This window comes from Nothobranchius furzeri, chromosome 16 (genome assembly GCF_043380555.1).
Source record: "Nothobranchius furzeri strain GRZ-AD chromosome 16, NfurGRZ-RIMD1, whole genome shotgun sequence".
NCBI lineage: Eukaryota > Metazoa > Chordata > Actinopteri > Cyprinodontiformes > Nothobranchiidae > Nothobranchius > Nothobranchius furzeri.
Genome location: NC_091756.1, coordinates 35,491,282 through 35,509,276, shown reverse-complemented (window position 1 = coordinate 35,509,276; position 17,995 = coordinate 35,491,282). Strand labels below are relative to the sequence as shown.

General features: G+C 39.7%; 1 protein-coding gene across 1 annotated transcript; it reads right to left on the bottom strand.

Annotated features, from left to right (window-relative positions):
* Positions 1–75: 75 nt before the first annotated feature.
* Positions 76–17,697, bottom strand: LOC107387919 (nucleolar transcription factor 1-B). Its single transcript, XM_015963184.3, has 16 exons — positions 17,402–17,697; positions 15,156–15,331; positions 10,201–10,278; positions 9,906–10,061; positions 9,759–9,823; positions 9,636–9,663; positions 9,490–9,542; positions 7,476–7,617; positions 7,340–7,381; positions 7,198–7,266; positions 1,417–1,469; positions 1,144–1,333; positions 1,003–1,050; positions 829–900; positions 688–753; positions 76–602 (listed from the first exon to the last, which is right to left on the bottom strand). The coding sequence occupies exons 1-16, from the start codon at positions 17,424–17,426 to the stop codon at positions 531–533; spliced, it is 1,335 nt and encodes a 444-aa protein (XP_015818670.3). The 5' UTR covers positions 17,427–17,697; the 3' UTR covers positions 76–530.
* Between the last annotated feature and the right edge of the window lie 298 nt (positions 17,698–17,995).

Here is a 17,995-nt window from a genome sequence, read left to right as displayed (position 1 = left end):
TTGTTAAAGTTAGACTGAGTGTTTAATACTTTTTCATTTAGATGCAGACTTGCTAAAATGAAAACAAATGTCCTGTTTTACTTTGTGGAAACATTTATTCAGCTTAATTTGAAGTTATGAAGATGTATAAAAACTTAGCAAAATAAAATAAAAACTACTGTACATTGGCCTTTTTCCCTTCGTAATTTTGTTCAATGGAGAAGAATCAAACAGCAAAACCCTTTAATTGTTTAAATAACACCCAAAGCAGCACCCCTTCGGGTTTCCGTGTTTTCAACAGGTCTTTTTATCAGGAATCCACAGTAGTGCCTAAAAATACTCATTCTGTGTGACAATATATTTTTTTGTTTGTTGTTTTATATTTTTACAGAAATTATTCCAACCTTGACTGTGTCACTCAGACGTGTGATCACAATGATGTAAACCATGTAGATGACCTAACAGTCTGTAGCATCTCTTCTTCAACATCTGGTTATGTCAGACTTCCATCATGCCCTTTTGAGAGGTGCTGGTCTCTGTCCTTTTGTCATCTAATAAACATCAAATGTTAAGTTTTCTTCTTCTTCCCCCTCCTCTTCTTCCTCATTTTCTTCCTCATCTTCCTATAAATCATGAGTAGATGATTAACATTTTGATGCAAATATTATATACCTCATTTAAAAGTAGAAAAACAAATGACAAAACAACCTTGAAATCAAAATCAGTCTCCTCTTCATCACTGCTGTTGATCTCCATCTCTTCGTCCTCCGAGTCCTGTGTCACAAACGTAAAGGGATGTTACAAACCCAGCAGGATCCTTTCATGCATTTCATTTACATGTAGACTTACTGAATCTTGGCACAGCAGTACTTCCTTTTTGTCATATGCAACCATCTTTTCGTTATCAAGGAACCGAGATTTCTGCAACACAAAGAAAAACAAACAAAACAAAAAAAACACCTTCAGACTTTTTTGGAAACGTAAAAAGATACAAATAAAAAGAAAGTCATTTCTAGCACTTACCCAGGGGTTTTCTTTCAAGTAGCTCTCCTGCTCTTCCGGACTCAGTTTCTACACAAGCAACGCAACGAGTGGCAAATTAGAACTCACAGCTAAATTTCTAATTTACAACCAGAGATAACATTTATTTCCTCTCTTTATTACCTTAAACCACATTTGTAGATCTTGCGAGTACTTTCTCAACTTTACGTGCATTTTGCCTCGATAACGCTCCTTCGCCTTGATGGAGAGATCCTCCCAGGCCTCGTGGGCCTTCTTCATGTGCTCGTTGCGTACTTTGGTATCATTTTTCAGTGATGCCAGCTGTTCACCAACAAAATACGAATACGCAGAACTGAAAAAGAAAAAAGCCTGTTGATCGAGGACCAGATTTTTGTTTCAAATGAATCTTTATGGATGTTCAACAGCCAAACTCACTGAGACGGCATCTTGGGCTCGTTGGGTCGTTTTGTTTTCATGATTTCTTCTTTCTAAACATGGGGGACAAATTTCATCTTTAGGGGAGAGACTTTATCCAAAGTGACTTCATATTGTAAAGATCAAAAATGATAATTTGTTTGAGGTGATTTTACCTCTTAGCAGTGAGAAAAATAAACCCTGATAATTCTAACACAGAGGTGTCCAATCATAATCCTTGAGGGACACAGTCCTGCATGTTCTAGAGACGGCTGTGCATCAGTACACCTGAGTTTAACCAGTGGGGGATTAACAGGCATCAATGAGCTTAATGACCTGCTAAACAGGTGATTCAACCATTAAATCAGGTGTGTTAAGAGCAGGGAAACAACTAAACATGTAGGCTAGGCCCTGAATCAGAGACCCTTGTTTTAAATTATTTGTTTTATTTTAAAAACAGTCAACAATGTAAAGATTTCTGATCATTACTACTGGTACGTACACTGGCCAAAAAAACGTCGCCTCCTGGATTTAATTAAGCAAATAGGTACGAGCCTCCTGTTGGTCTGCCTTTATAGGATGTTTATGCAGATACGAGTTTTAGTGAGTTTTTAGTATGTTGATCCAACACTTCTCTCTGGTCTAGATCTGTGCTTTAGCATATTTCATGTGCCGTTTTTTTTTTTGTTTTTGTTTTTTTGCTTTGTTCTTGTACAGCATTTTGGTCAGCTGTCCGGCTGTTTTAAAACGTGCTTTAGAAATAATATTGGTATGGTATTGGATAATTGGGCAACTATCTTTCGTCTGGCAACAAGTTATTTAACCCCATGTAACGTACCAAAAGGGTCAAACTTCACCTATATATTGACCAACACAATAACCTTTCATCTACAAAAAAAAAAAAAAAAAAATCCACTTTCTGTTTGGCCTTCCAAATCCAGAAGGTTCTGCTCAGCGCGTGTTGACAAAACATCCAGACAAACATTCTCTCCCAAGGTCCTACACTCTCTGCATGAAAGCCAGACGCCAACATTCTTCCCTCTCAACAAGTGAAGACTCCAAGACTTTTACAACTCATAAGCTTACAATAATCATATGTGATGAATGAACAAGATGTTTGAAATGTTTGAATAACCTGTGCTTAAACCAATGATGGCTTTAAAATGAATGTTGTTCTTACAATGATCCATTTAGATCACAAATCATTGTGGTTTACACTCATACACATTACAATAAGATACATATTAAGGTTAAAACATCTTTGAATCTGAAGGAAGGCGTGGCTGTCTGATGGATGTTGGTAAAAACTCAGAAATGTGTCAAATTCTGATTGGCCAAACTTGGCCAGAAATCATAACAAAGAAGTTTAATAAAACAAGAATTGTTTCCCAAGTAATTCTGATTCTTGCTGACCCTCGAACCGGCCAATTTGGGAATTAAGCATTTTTGAAACCATCTTCTCCTTTGTCCTCCTGTCAAAGCCTCTCTGCAACGCTGCGGCATACCAGACAACTGGCTTCCTAAGAGCCAAGCAAACATCAACCTTAGATGCAAATAAGCATTCCAGCTTTCAGCCTTCACCTCGAGGGATCTCAGACTGGACAGGTCTTATCGGAGCTATTTATGGGTTCCTGATATCAGAGGTTCACTCCACCGGCAGTGACCAGCACGACCCCCGGATCGAACGAGAACCTCCACACTAAGGGTGCGTAGACTCTGCACAACAGATGCTGTTTTTAATAAACAACTCTCTAGTTTTGAAAACACCAAACAACAAATTATTTTACATCCACATTTCACAATTTTTCTCAGATACAAAGAATGGTCGCTACAACATCTAGCTTCCATCACAACACCTCACATCCACCACACCAAATCTCCTTATTCATATCTTGTCATTAGGGCTGCAACAAACGATTATTTGGATAATCGATTAATCGGATTACATGGGGAAATTTTTAAAAACTGCTAGGGAAACGTTATTTCTCTCCTTCCTTCACTTTATTTAACACAACATTATTAGAAAACAGTTCAGTAGCAGAAAAACAACATGCCATCACCTAAATTGTCTTATAAGGTGTATAGACAGAGACCCTAAGCTACATCTATCTGTGACCTAAAATGCTTGGTCCAAGTTAAACAGCTTAAGGGCAATTCTCATCTGTTTTCTTTGATCTCATCTGTTGACATTTATTTTAAATGTAATTAAACATAGGCTGTGAATTAATCAAAATTGATCACTATTTCCAAAAATGACTGAAAAAATACCAAATAAAACAAAAGTAAATGAATGCCATCCTCCTTGTGATGATGCCCTGGGCAACTGCCATAAAGTCACATCAAGAAATGCTGCTGATCATTCCAATGATCCCAAATAGACTCACATTAGGCCACATGAAAGCAACTGAACCCAAAAATATATTAACCAGTATATAACTGCACTCTCACACAACACGCCTGCAGCAACAGTTAGGACTCCTCCCTCCCTTTTAAAAGCGTTTTTGCTTCCGAGGACATTGTGGTTGTAAAACCACATGCTAGTAGTCTGGCCCCGGTGTGATCAACCAGTTTCTGCGGGAATGTGACGGCGGAACCAGGGCCAGATTAACACTTTGTTGTACCCTGGGCAACAATATTCAAGGGCTCCATCATCACGACCCGAGGATCACCATAATGTGGTCACATACAGAATATTTTACTGTAATATGCAGTAAATATACTCAATACTTGAATGCCTGACAACACGAAACCCGCCCAGAGTAACCTTTGACCCACCTCGTGTGGACTGACCATTGAGGAGAGGGTCTTAACTTGAGGCCCTCTCTTCATTGGTCAGTCTGCATGAGACTGACTCTCAACTGACGTTCAGTCATAGGCAGCGAAGCGTCTCTGTGCAGCGCAAAAGCCCGGGTGGACAGTTTGTTTAATGTAGGGTGATCATATTTCCATTTCCAAACAAGAGGACAGGGGATCTGTGCCTATGACGTCACACTATGGCAACGCCACACAAACCATGTTGGGACCCATTTTTTGTAAGAACTAAATTAATATCAGATTCTGCCAATAAAAGGGCTCTAAAACAATTCATATGTAAATATTTTGCATATTTAATGTAAAATCTCATTTTTCTGCTTTAGTGCTGCAACAAGGTTTTATTAATAATAAATTATTATACCTTTTGTTTTCCTACAGCATCGGTAAGCTTCCTGTGCACAGATTATTAAGGATGCTTGTTTCAGCTGTGAGATTAGACGATAGGATCAATGAAAAAATAAGTTGTCACACACTCCATGGAAACTTTCAGAGAATCCACAAATAGTGGCTTTCAAATGGTTTTGTTACTTTTTGCAAGTTTAGAAAAGAAGCAGATGAGACAGCATGTCTGATCATTTAGTTTTTCATCTGATAATATTAGAACATGTCAGTAATGTCTGAGGGGCTTTTATAAACACTGTATAACTAATACTCCTGGAGAGGGTATGAATTACACAGAGGCTTCTGGGGAGCCCAGTTATGGGGGGGCATTTTGCCTTGGCCCCCAAAATGTCTTGAAACGGCCCTGGGTGTGTGACTGAGTTTTGAAGGTGACCTGAATTGTATCAGACGTATAAATATGACATGTGTATAACTTATTGTTTTTTACTGGTAAAAACGTGTAGTGGAGATAAATCTACCTACATTTTACTTTTCAACACTTTGTTTTGTTTTCTTGTTTTTATTTAACTATTTTCCTATCCTGTCTGTCTCTCATCTTCCTGCATCTCCTCATAATTCTCCAGAAAATCTGTTGCCTGGATTCTTACCTTTTCACCTCATCAGTTACTTTTGAGCAGATCAAAGGGATCTCCTGACCGCAAAGCGCAGAGTGCGTTTTCGATGCTGCGTGAGGTGACAACACCACAGCACAGGTGATGAGCTCCGCAGTAGCGCGCTTCAGGCACAAATAGGCAGAAAATAGAGAACATATGCAGACAAGAACGATCGTGTGCTAATTATAGTTTTTTGGTTGCGCCACTTTGAGAATGGACCGTGCGCTGGAAGCAGCTGCCTGGATCGCTGCGCAACAATGCAGAACCGGTTCGCAGCAGCGCAAGTCTGCAGGCTCTCCCTCGCGCTGATCTGTCGGTACCGGCTCTCCCTCGCGCTGATCTGCCGGCTCTCCCTCGCGCTGATCTGCCGGCTCTCCCTCGCGCTGATCTGCCGGCTCTCCCTCGCGCTGATCTGCGGCTCTCCCTCGCGCTGATCTGACTTGCTCTGGTCTGCGCGCAACGGCGGGGGGGGGGGGCTTTTGTAAGAGTTGTGCGACACAACAAATCGATGACGCAATTCATTGCCAACGCTTTTAGTAATCGATTTTCATCGAATTTATCGATTCGTTGTTGCAGCCCTACTTGTCATGTATAAAATATTAGTTTAGGAAAAATAATTAAATTAATTTTATAAACTATATACTGACTCTGAATTAATACAAAGTCTGTTTATGGCCCCGAAGAAGCAAAGAATCCAAGAATCGTCTGATTAAACATTCAAAGATCAATCAGATTGATATTTCATATTTACATGGAATCATCGCATCTTATTGGTCACAATTAATATGTTTTAATTGCTACACCCAACTGGTGCAATGAGTTGCTTCTCATTTCTTGAACAACCATGCGGAAAGACACATCTGGTGTTCGTGGAAAAGATGTTAGTCTGTTTGAGAAGTCTTTGGTGTGTTCTTGCTGTGTTGAAATTCTAATTCCATCTTTTAGTTTCTCGGAGAAGGAAGTAACACCACCATCAGCGTCAGCCTGACGAAGTTTGCAGCCACAAACAAAACCTTTGTGTTTTAAAAAGAACTAAAATATGGAATTAAACTGTTTGAGAAGTGTCCGATCATTGGAATGCATCAAACAGAGAAAACTTCTAAGGAGATTGTAAAAACAATCTTGGGTTAAGAACTGTCCAACGCATTATTAAAAACTGGTCTGATGAGTCCAGGTGGACCCTGTTCCAGAGTGACGGTGCATCAGGGTAAGAAGAGAGGCAGATGAAGTGATATAGTCATCATGACTAGTGCCTACTGTACAAGCCTGTGGGGGGAGTGTTATGATCTGGGCTTGCTGCAGTCGGTCAGGTCTAGGTTCAGCAACAGGATGTGCTCCAAGAATGAGGTCAGCTGATTACTTGAATATACTGAATGACCGGGTTATTCCATCTTCCCTGATGACATGGGCATATTCCAAGATGACAATACCAGGATTCATCAGGCTCAGAGAGTGAAAGTGTGGTTCAGGGAGCATGAGACAATTTTCACACATGGATTGGCCACCGCAGAGTGGTGAATCTTTGGGAAGTGCGGGAGAAAACTTTGTGCAGCAGTCAGACTCTACCATCATCAGTGCAAGATGTTGGTGAAACATTAATGCAACACTGGATGGAAATAAACTTGTGACATTGCAGAAGCTTACCGAGACAATGCCACAGCTAAAGGCAGTTAAATAAAATAAGTGTGTGACGGGTGTTTTTGGGGGGGGCGACTTTTAATGGCCAGGCAGTTTATATATTTCACACAGCATCTAACTTTTATTTTTTCATTGGGATCAAATCTTGATATTTAGGAACTAGATTGAATGCATCAAAAAACACTAAAAATCTAAAAGGTCAAATACTAGAATTTCATCCACAGAATCCGTTTTCCCAAAATCCAATTGCTTGCCCCATTGAATATTAATTAAACCCTGACAAATTCCGACTTTTGTCCATTGGAACCCTTTTCACAAGGTTGTTTAAAGTTTTTTACATTACTGATATTCTTACCACAGGAATCTTGGGGATTTTGATGCCATTCCTTTTGATGATCTCCTTTTGTTCCTTCTCATCAAACCCCTGAGAAACAAAAATAAAAAACAATTACACACCTGCCGGCATCCCTACAACCCAGTTTGTATAATTCACTTACTTTTAGATGATTGTTTAAGTCCGCAACGTACTGCATCTTCAGCTGGAAAGATGGAATACAAATTATTACGATATATTTATGGAATGAAAGATTCTACCTTTGATGAGGGAGCTGATGTTAATCTGCATGTTTTTACCTCTTTGCAACGCTTATTGTAATCAGCCTTTTTTTTTTCACTCAACTCTCTCCAGCGCTGGGACAATGAATTTATAGTGGCGGGTGTTTTTTTTCCGGTAATGGATTCAAAACTTTCCTTGAGGAACAGATTGTAGCCACTCCTACAAACATACAAAAACATCAATAAATGCAGTGAGCTGCCAGGACTCTGTTTTTGCTAAGGTGAGTGGGTCCACAAGGAAAATGTCAGACATTATTGCTTTTGGGCATGCTGCATTCAGGGACTGAAAAGTGAATTTTGAGCTTTTGGTTGATCAGTCACACTCAGGTTCTGATTACCGACTGAAGCTTGGTGCACTTCTAAGGACAAGGTTAAATCTGAAGGGCCTTTCAGTCGGAAAGAATATGTGACATTTTGGAGGCTTTATGTATCAGGATACGACGTTAACATGACAACAACAAACTCACCATCATTCTGTTGTGAGAACTATTTAAAGTCGATGCACTGCACTGCTACAGAAAGCGAGTGTTGGTGTGTATGCTATGAAGCATGTTGGGACATTTATGAAAGGAGAACAAAACGTGTTCTTTTGCAGGGCTCCTAACTGACCCAGGATCTGTTGTGTCAGCCATTTTATGCATCCTCTCTACTATTTCGCCAAACTCACCAATCAGAAGTGGCATGGGACTAAACAGCTCTGGCAAGAACTTTCCTTAAAGTAGAATTGTTGATTTTTTTTCTTCCTTTTATTACTTATTTAATGTTGTTATTTTATTTGTTGTATTTTATTTAACTTTAGCTTAAACACAATTAACTTTTTGAAGGTAAGACAAAGATGGCTCTTAAAGTTCTTTGATAACCCGTCCATCCATTTTCGCCCGCTTATCCGAGGTTGGGTCACGGAGGCAGCAGCCTTAGCAGGAAGGCCCGGACTTCCCTCTCCCCAGCCACTTGGACGTTCCGGCTCAGCTCTCTCTTCACCACGACAGATCGGTACAACACCCACCTCACTGCAGACGCAGCACCAATTTGCCTCTTGATCTAACGCTCCATCTTTTCCTCACACGTGAACAAGACCCCGAGATACTTAAACTCCTCCATTTGAGGCAGGACTTCATCCCTGACCCGGAGAAGGCATTCTACCCTTTTCCGTGGCAAACAAGCATATCACACAAAAAGTCTGTCGCTCTGATTTTTTAAGATGGCAACTTCACGTTTCTTGTTTATAAATGTGCTTCTGTAGCCAACAAACAGAGCTAAAACATGTTGTTTTACAAGTATTATTCTCATGTCATGAGGTGTTTTCATATATTTATATTTTAAAGACTTTCTTGTCCGTGAAAAGTTCATCAACTCTGCATCAGCCGAGGGATTCCTCACATTTGAAGCAAGTAAGTGGTAGTCTAACGCCATTGGTTAGTTCTGGTTAGCGCTCAGTTTCCTATTGCACGAAGCTCATGCGGGACAGGGGGCGTGCTTAGCAAAAATAAATAAATAAATAAATAAGATGTATTGCTTATATTATATCACAGTACATAATAAGATACTCGCTTTTATGGATTTCTGAAAAACCACACATAATTTCTGAAAGTAGAAAACTCCGGAAAGCTGCTTTAAGGTTAGGACAAACGGCCAGGGGGTGTCTGCTTAGTAATGTATTACATAATATGGTTAAGCAGTTGATAATACTTTATTGATGCTTAATAATGTAATAAGTAACATTTAAAAAAAGGACTTTTATTATAGTGTTACCAGTTCTCCGTTTGTAATAACTGGACTTTAAAGAATAAACTTGCATGTTTCTTGTTAATAAATGCATTTATTATCTTTAATTCTTGTCTTTGTATTGTTATCTTTATTGTTTTGATGGTATTACTGTACATTTTGAATATTGTGCAGAAGCTTGATTTGAATAAAATTGTAAACTGTGCCAGAAAATTTCCAATTAGATCATTACCTAAAATGGTCCAACCCTACAGAAGGGTTTCTACATACAGATGTGCTTAGAATGATGTTAAGTTGTGTGGATTACCCAGGTGGCTTGGCAGGGATGTCTTTATCCTGTGGATTCCTTTTATATGTCTTCTGCAGAAAAAGACACAAATGTAAATTATTCATAGATCTGCTGTCAGATCAAACTGAAGAGAATTCACTTAGATATGAAGCAGCCATCTTCACCTGCGGGGCATGCATCTTATTTTTTTGGCTGAAAGAACAAACATCAAACAGAAGGAAAGTTAGCCTGAACACATCTGAATAACCATGTGACTACATTGTTTAAAATGCGAGACTTCGTTTTACCAGAACTTGCTCATCTTTTCCCTGTACTCTACCAATTTTTGGGCATACTTCTTTTCGTACAAGGCCTGAAAAAATAAAGAACTTTATCATTTCAGAGCTTCACGATCATATCACAGGAATTTTACCCAGTAACTTCATTTTAATCACCTTCTCCTTTTGTGGAAGTGCCTCATACTCCTGAAGTAATGTACAAAGAACCTGTGTCATTCCCATTTCAGGATGCTTTGTTTGAAACTTAGCACATTTACTTTTAAAGTAGATGTATCTAGCTTGAGCCGGTCTCTTTGGAACCTCTGGATGTACCTGTAAGTCAGAGAAAAGAAAAAGTCACTCAGGACAGCCAGGTAGTCAGATTAGCTTCTTCAACATCATCCATAAAAAGCAAGCATGCACTTGTGTTGTTTTTACACCAATATGGGAAGAATGGTGGCAGTGAACTTACTCTTCTGTGATGTAAGGGATCTGAAACAATAGTTTGAGCCTCGTCAATGAGCTCTGTGATACTCCGCCTCTTGCGCATCTGAAAAACAAACATGACACTGTCTGACAATGTATATATTTTAAATGGTTGATTTAATTATCCATATAGGTCTTATTTTATAGGCTTGCGTATGAAAACTAGCCTATACACATGTATGAATAAAGTCTATTGAATATTTTAAACCATAGATGTAGACCACTGGTGGCTTTGGGGTCAGGAACATTTCAGGCTGTAAAGAAAAACCTAAAAGTATAAAATGAAGTTTGTGTAGACTCTCAGTGGTCCAGGGCTTGGCAATCTTGAGGGTATAGTCGGAATAACTGGACTTTTCTTGTTTTCCTTGAAGATGTTTCACCTTTCATCAGCTGTGAAATTTGAGTTGGGGTAGGAGGCTAATAAGATGTGGTCTGAAACAAACATGTTGATAAGGCAACAGGAGTCACTGATGAGGCCTTTGTTACTACTAAAGTTAAAGTCCCATTGTCATCATCACACATTGGAGAAATTCATCTCTGCATCTGAGCCACCCCCCATGGAGGGGAGCGGTGAGCTGCAGCGGTGACGGAGCTCGGGAACTATTTGGTGGTTTAACACCCCAATCCAACCCCTTAAAGCTGAGTGTCAAGCAGGCAGGCATTGGGTCCCATTTTTTAAGTCTTCGGTATGACCTGACTGGGAATCGAACACCGATCTCCCAGTCCCAGGGCGGACACTCTACCACTAGGCCACTGAGCTACTAATGAGGCCATCGAGGTCACTGGAGTCCATGGCCCTAGGGATGCACAATATATCACCACCAACGTCAGTATTGGCTGATGTTAGTCATTTCGATATCTGTCCGATAAGTAAAACTGGGACAAGACTTGACACACATCTTTTAATTTTTAATTGTCAAATTTATTGACAAGGGAAAAATTATCTTGATAAGGGTCACAAATTTCGATAACGATAAATTTTCGACTTATCGCCCAGCCCTAACACCAAGTAGTGATTCTAAGGTTACATTGTGATTTCTTAGTAAATATTCTGTTTAGTAAGAGATAAACTTTACTGTATTTATCCTAGTGAATCTATAATTAATTCAACAGGTAAACTAATAGTAGCACATTCAATGTCAAAGAAAGTAAAATGTTATTATCAGGAGAGAGAGAATGTTTAGAAAATGTTTCAGAAAACAATGCCGCTAATTCGCCACAAAGCCGAGGCGGCATCAGGGAACCATTGGTTGTAAATAAGTGGTCAAACTGTGGTGGTAGTGTAGTGCGATCGCGTTATCTTCACAAAAGATTATGCGATGGAGGTATAAAGAGGGTGTGGGGGCCCTCTCCACGTTGTCACAGACTTCCTTTCAGCTTGGTCATAACTTATTTAATTGCGATTGAAGCCGTGCTCTTGAAGTTTTATTGACAACAAACAAAACTTACTGTGAGAGTTTACTTTCATTTTCAATATAGTTGCCAGCCAGAGCTCGGGGTACATCCCACACATAATGATGTCACCACTTTCTGTTGTGCCAATGCACAAATCTTCATTCACAAGTTCGGCGTAGCAGTAATATTACTACCAAGCGTGGTGGCACAGAAGCCACAAAACCGTCACATGGCCATGCAGCGACACTGCTCTCATAAGACACACCGTGGCGGCAGTATTCCTCTGACAGTGTCTCTTATGAAAGTGGCTAGTGGAGCATTAATGCATGTGTATAAATGTGAGGGCTGAATGATCTATCGTTTTCTGATCAAAATTACTATTTCAAACAATGCAATCACGTGACCGTCAAAGCTGCAGTTTTTTGCAGCACTTCTCGACTGACCCAGGATCTGTTTTGTCAACTATTTTACACATCCAGGGTTTCGCCCAGGCCTAAATATGATACGGCGGTAGCAGCGAGCTCCAGCGGGTGGTGGAGCTGGAGGCTGATGCCTGAGTCGTCATGTTTGAAAATTATACTGAACATTGTAAATACTGCGCTGAAGCTTAATTTGATGAAAATTGTAAATTTAATTGAAATTCCAATTTCTGCCAGAAAAAATGCAATGCAATATTTTCTTAAAGTGCATCTTTAATGTTCTTTAAAATGGTAGAAAAACGTAATCTAAGGCCAAACAGTTACTTTGGTTATTCTTCCAGGTTTTCAGATAACTAGCAGGTGTTTGAAATAATAAATCAAGGGAAGTGGGCAGGGTTCCCTAAAAAACATGCGGTTTTGGAGTCACGTGACACATTACATACCCAGGGGAAACTTAGAAGAAGACGTGCTCGACTCCGGTTACTTTTAGTTGCTGAGGTAACACATATTCAACTAGTTTAACAATGGTTAGTGTTTGTGTATGTTGGGTTGTACAAGCTCCTGTTTGTCCGGACATCATGTTCATCGATTTCTACAACAGAAAATGAATGAGAAGCATAGAGATCAGATCATATAAACGCAGAGGCGGCATGGGCTAGGGCTTTCTATAGAGCTCCGGGAGTTGACGTCACTTCTCCCGGCATGCAACAGTTCAAATCGAAACGGCGCCATATTGGCAGACAGAAGCCTCCAGCTGGACTATTTGTTATTGTCATAAAACTCAAACGGGAAATATGGTAGATTCCTGTTGTGCCCCAGAATGCCAGAACAGACGCGGACGACATAAAGAATGAGCCATCTACAGGATTCCCCAAGATCCGGAGCGCCGCAAATGTTGGATCGTTGTAATAAAACGCACTAGTGACCGGGCTAAAATGAAACTGTGGGATCCCGAGAGTAAAGGTTTTTGCTTATGCAGCGACCGCTTCATATCAGGTACTTAAACCAACGTTTCCTCAACTGTGTATGGTATTTATTTTAAATGCTTTTATTATGGGCTTCCTAAACATATTTTGGCGTGGCTTTTTCTGTCTTATTACTCATAGCAGCAAGTAAACAACACGTAAAGGCAACAAGTAAACAACACGTAAAACGTTGCCTCATGAGTTCTGCGTGCTGCCGTTTACGTGTTTTATGATCACAGCAATTAACCGGCTAAGCTGTATTTAATTTTTAAGCAATGGTTGATCAACTGTCTGATCACACATAAAAAGCACTTTGGATTGCTATTATCTGTCTCACCGAGACAGATCTCAGACAGATCCTGAGACACTCCTGCCGGACATATTTATTTTATTCACGGAAAAAAATCAAACTAGTGATTTCTCTTGGCGTTCAGTTTATACATTCAAACAGCACAGCACTCCATTTAAACTACTTACATGTAAATCTATGTTATTTGTCCGTCCATCCATCCATCCACTTTCATCTGCTTATCCGGAGTCGGGTAGCGGGGGCAGTAGCCTAATGGGCTCGACACACGGGAGGCGACAAATGGCCGCGATCAGCGAAATTTGTCGCTGTCGCTTTTATTACCTGACACACGGGAGGCGATCCACGGCAGCGGCAAAGCCGTCTACGTGTTCTGTTCTATGGCGAAATCGAAACTTCCGTTGTTTTGCTTGGCTGTGTCAGGTTGGAGGGAATTAAGGTTATTTAAGCAGTTCAGAGTTAAAAAAGTGGTAGATATGATGTTTCACAAGGTGCTGCTAGAATTATGTGAAATCTTACTTCTGATTTTACTTTATAAAACATAATAATAATCAACTTCTCCTCCATGTTTGCTTGGAGATGCATGGAGCATCTTGTCCGCTCATTGGTCAGTGAATGAAACCTCCATTGATTGGTCCTCGTCCGAGCGACAGTGATGAAAAGTTGAAAATGTTTCAACTTTCTGGGATCGCGTCGCTGGGTCGCCTGTGCACGACATGTGCACGAGCGCTAAATTTCACACGCACGAGCGCTAAATTTCACACGCACGTTTTTCGCGTTTCGCTTGGTAGGAGGGAGACCCGCGATTATCGCTTTGTTGCGCATGTCTCATTGAAAATGAATGGAGCAGAGGTGATGTCGCCTCCCGTGTGTCGAGCCCATGCGTCGAGAGGCCCAGACTTCCCTCTCCCCAGCCACTTGGGCCAGCTCCTCCGGGGGAATCCCAAGGCGTTCCCTGGCCGGGTCCGGTAAGAAGTCCGCTCCGACAACTTCTGGCGTTTTTAAAAAGTATCCCAGGGGCACAATAAGGGTCGGAGATGTTTAGTTCATTTAATTTCTGACTATATAAAATGATTTCTTCGGTTTTAAAGTGTGAAGTAAACTCCGACGAAGTAAAATCCAAGCCGATCCCGTTAATTTTATTTACCTTTGTTGCCTGCCAACATGGTGTCTACTCTGAGAGCCACGTGACGTCCGGAGCTCAATTGGCACTGGTGTAACTGTGGGCCGCCATGTTGGATGGGTCAAAAATCAATAGTAATTCCATATAATCTGTTTTCAATAGTACACCGGTTGTTGGAACTGCAGACCGCACAAAAACAGGCATAGTTGCTCACTCAACGTTGACCCAGATTAGGTTTTGGAGTGAGGGACCCATCCGATATGGCGGCAGTGTTTACACTCCAGCACTCAACGCATTGTTTCATCTTGTTTCCACCTCTTGTGGCCACTAGCAGTTTGTTTCATAAAAATAGTACAATCATACTGATTTTGCTGTTCATTCTGATCGCTGTTTGAATATGGGTCTACTTTCTTTTGAGTATAATGAGAAAGTAGTAAAGCGTCTCTCATGTGATCATTTTAGACAAATGCTGTGCTCGCATAGTACACAGGAATCAAAGCGGTGTACTCTGAGTTGGAAAAAAGCAGCGATTATGATTTAATTTCCTTTGAAATTCATAAATTAGAAAACAAAAATAATTTTTATGGATTCAGGTTTGATGTAATATGTCAAGGAACAAGTTTCTGTCAAAATACATTTAAATAAAAAATGCTCTTACCAATTAGCATTTCCAAGTCAAGAGAAGCATTAAGAGTGCATGACTCCATGTGTCTGAGCTAAAGTGAGGCTCACCTTCTTTATTACTTGTGCCCACTTTTGTTTGCATTCCTCCGGAGAAAAAGTAGAGAAGGCCACTTTATCCCAGTTTACCGTTTTCAGTCCTAACTGATAGTCGATCAGCCTCTCCTCGTCAGGAATGCAGGCTTTCAGCGAAGCAAGAAGCTTTGCAAGGTTCTCGTTGGTCCATTCTGCAGCCGGAGAGAGATTACAACTAAAACACACAGGACCGGTGTTGTGCCAAAAAGTGACTGGCTGCCAAAAAAAGATTAGCCACAGCGGGATCGCGCACAGTTAGGGTAATTGCATTTCTAGATGAAATTCCCTGGGATTTCGCCTTAAAACTCGGCATATCTAGCAATGTGGACATTGAGAAAGCAGAGATAACCTCGTCCGGTACTTAAACAGATGTTTATCGCGGATATGAGTTTTTTCCAGTTCGGAAGTTGTTTTAAGTGTTGCTGTTTGTCTTAAACGTTCACAATGAGCAGATATTAATCCTTTTTGCAATATTTGCGATTGAAAGATGGTTTGTGGTAAGAACTGGCTTTCTTTATGTTACAGCCTTGATACTAAAAAATAAATAAACAGTGTAAAATGGCGCCCTGTTTTGAATGTAAAGTCAAACGTTGTATAAATGGAAATAAACAATTCTCCAGCAATTTGATTTTTTCCCCTTCCTTTCTTTAGTCCACTTGACACGAAGCCACAGTTAACTAGTTTGAGGCACATTTTTACTTGAAAAATACTATTTAAACTGCTCAAGCTTTGGCTTTACAATGCCACTATGTAGGTTACCATCTATACATTACTTTGCTCTATTTAAAAGTAACAAGATAAAAGCACTTCAGCACAAAAAAATTAAGATTGTCACTTGCCAAATAGTGACTATACCCTCCTGTTTACCTATAAGAAACGCCTCAAAATATATTTAAATTCTTTATTGATGATTTAATTGTAGACAACAAAAATGGCATTTTACTTGCCAAAGTGATTGAATTACTCAGTTTTTCATGGAGACTAAAATTGACAAAATAAGGGTTTCATGTATTATCTGTTGCCACTGTACTCTAACTGTCTACTGTATCATCATAAACACCCCAAAAAAGGCAAAAAATGATCATTTCCCGTGCCAAAAATTGATTACAGGATCCTGGTCACCTGTAATGGGTTAAATTGACCTAAATATTACTTTATTTATTATCTCTTGATGTCATTAGTCCCATCACAGGATGCTGGGTCTCTTCCAAATTCATAAACAATTTTTGGCAAGGGAAATCTTTTATATTTGCCATTTTTGGTGTGTTTATGATGATACAGTAGACAGTATGAGTACAATAACATCAACAGATAATACATAAAGCCCTTATTTGGTCACTTTTAGCCTCCATGAAAAACTGAGCAATTCAATCACTTTTTGGCAAGTAAAATGCCATTTTTGTTGTCTACAATTAAATCCTCAATAAAAAAATTAAAGATAATTTGAGGCATTTCTTATAGGTAAACAGGAGGGTATAGTCACTATTAGGCAAGTGACAATATTAATTTTATATGCTGAAGTGCTTTTATCTTGTTACTTTTAAATAGAGCAAAGTAATGTATAGATACTAGTAACCTACACAGTGGCATTGTAAAGCCAAAGCTTGACCAGTTTAAATGCTATTTTTCCAAGTAAAAATGTGCCCCAAACTAGTTAATTGTGGCTCCATGTCAAATGGACTAAAGAAAGGAAGGGGGAAAAATCAAATCGCTGGATAATTGTTATTTATACGTTTGACTTTACATTCAAAACAGGGCGCCATTTTACACTGTTTATTTACTTTTTAGTATCAAGGCTGTAACATAAAGAAAGCCATTTCTTACCACAAACCATCTTTCAATCGCAAATATTGCAAAAAGGATTAATATATGCTCATTGTGAACGTTTAAGACAAACAGCAACACTTAAAACAACTTCCGAACTGGAAAAAACTCATATCCGCGATAAACATCTGTTTAAGTATCGGACGAGGTTATATCTGCTTTCTCAATGTCCACATTGCTAGAAATGCTGAGTTTTAAGGCGAAATCCCAGGGAATTTCGTCTAGAAATGCAATTACCCTAACCATGCGCGATCCCGCTGTGGCCAATCATTTTTTGGCAGCCAGTCGCTTTTTGACACAACACCGGGACTGGCGGGTTTCATGTTTTCTTCATAACCCAAAACGCATTTTTATGACTAGTTAGGAGTTCAAGGAAATGGGTTTTCTTTAATACTCACCAACCTCCGTTTCTGAATCGCTCATTTTAAAACCCAAATTTGTTTCTCAGTAAAATAAAATTAAAATAATATCTGACATTTACTGAGTGAAAAACAGTCAGGAACCAAAAGCTCAGGAAAACCAACAAGCTAGTTTTCTGGCTAGATAAGAGGTAAGCGGAAATAATAACGAGGCGTCAACCACTAACAACCTCGTCTGGTTGAAACATTAAAAATCTAGACCCCAAAAAGAGAGAACACATGGCGTAATTTGAATATGTCCGCAAGAGCCTTTCCCCGGAAGAGGGCGGGGCGATAGCTGTGCGCATGCGTTTTGTGCTGATGCCGCTGTCACATGAGTGAAGCTCCATTCAGAACACATCTGCTCTGTCAAAGGCATCGCTCCTAGGATTTACAGAGACCCAAATCTTGTTATCGACAGCAAAACTAAAAACAAATGGACTACAAGAACAAGACAGAACATTTCTTTACAGCTAACGATTATTCAGAGCTCTCAGAAAATGCAGGAGATTATACAAAGGAATCATTTTCTGGAATTGAGGAAAGTATAACTTTTGCAAGTGATTCAGATGTCTGTACCATTATTAAAATTTT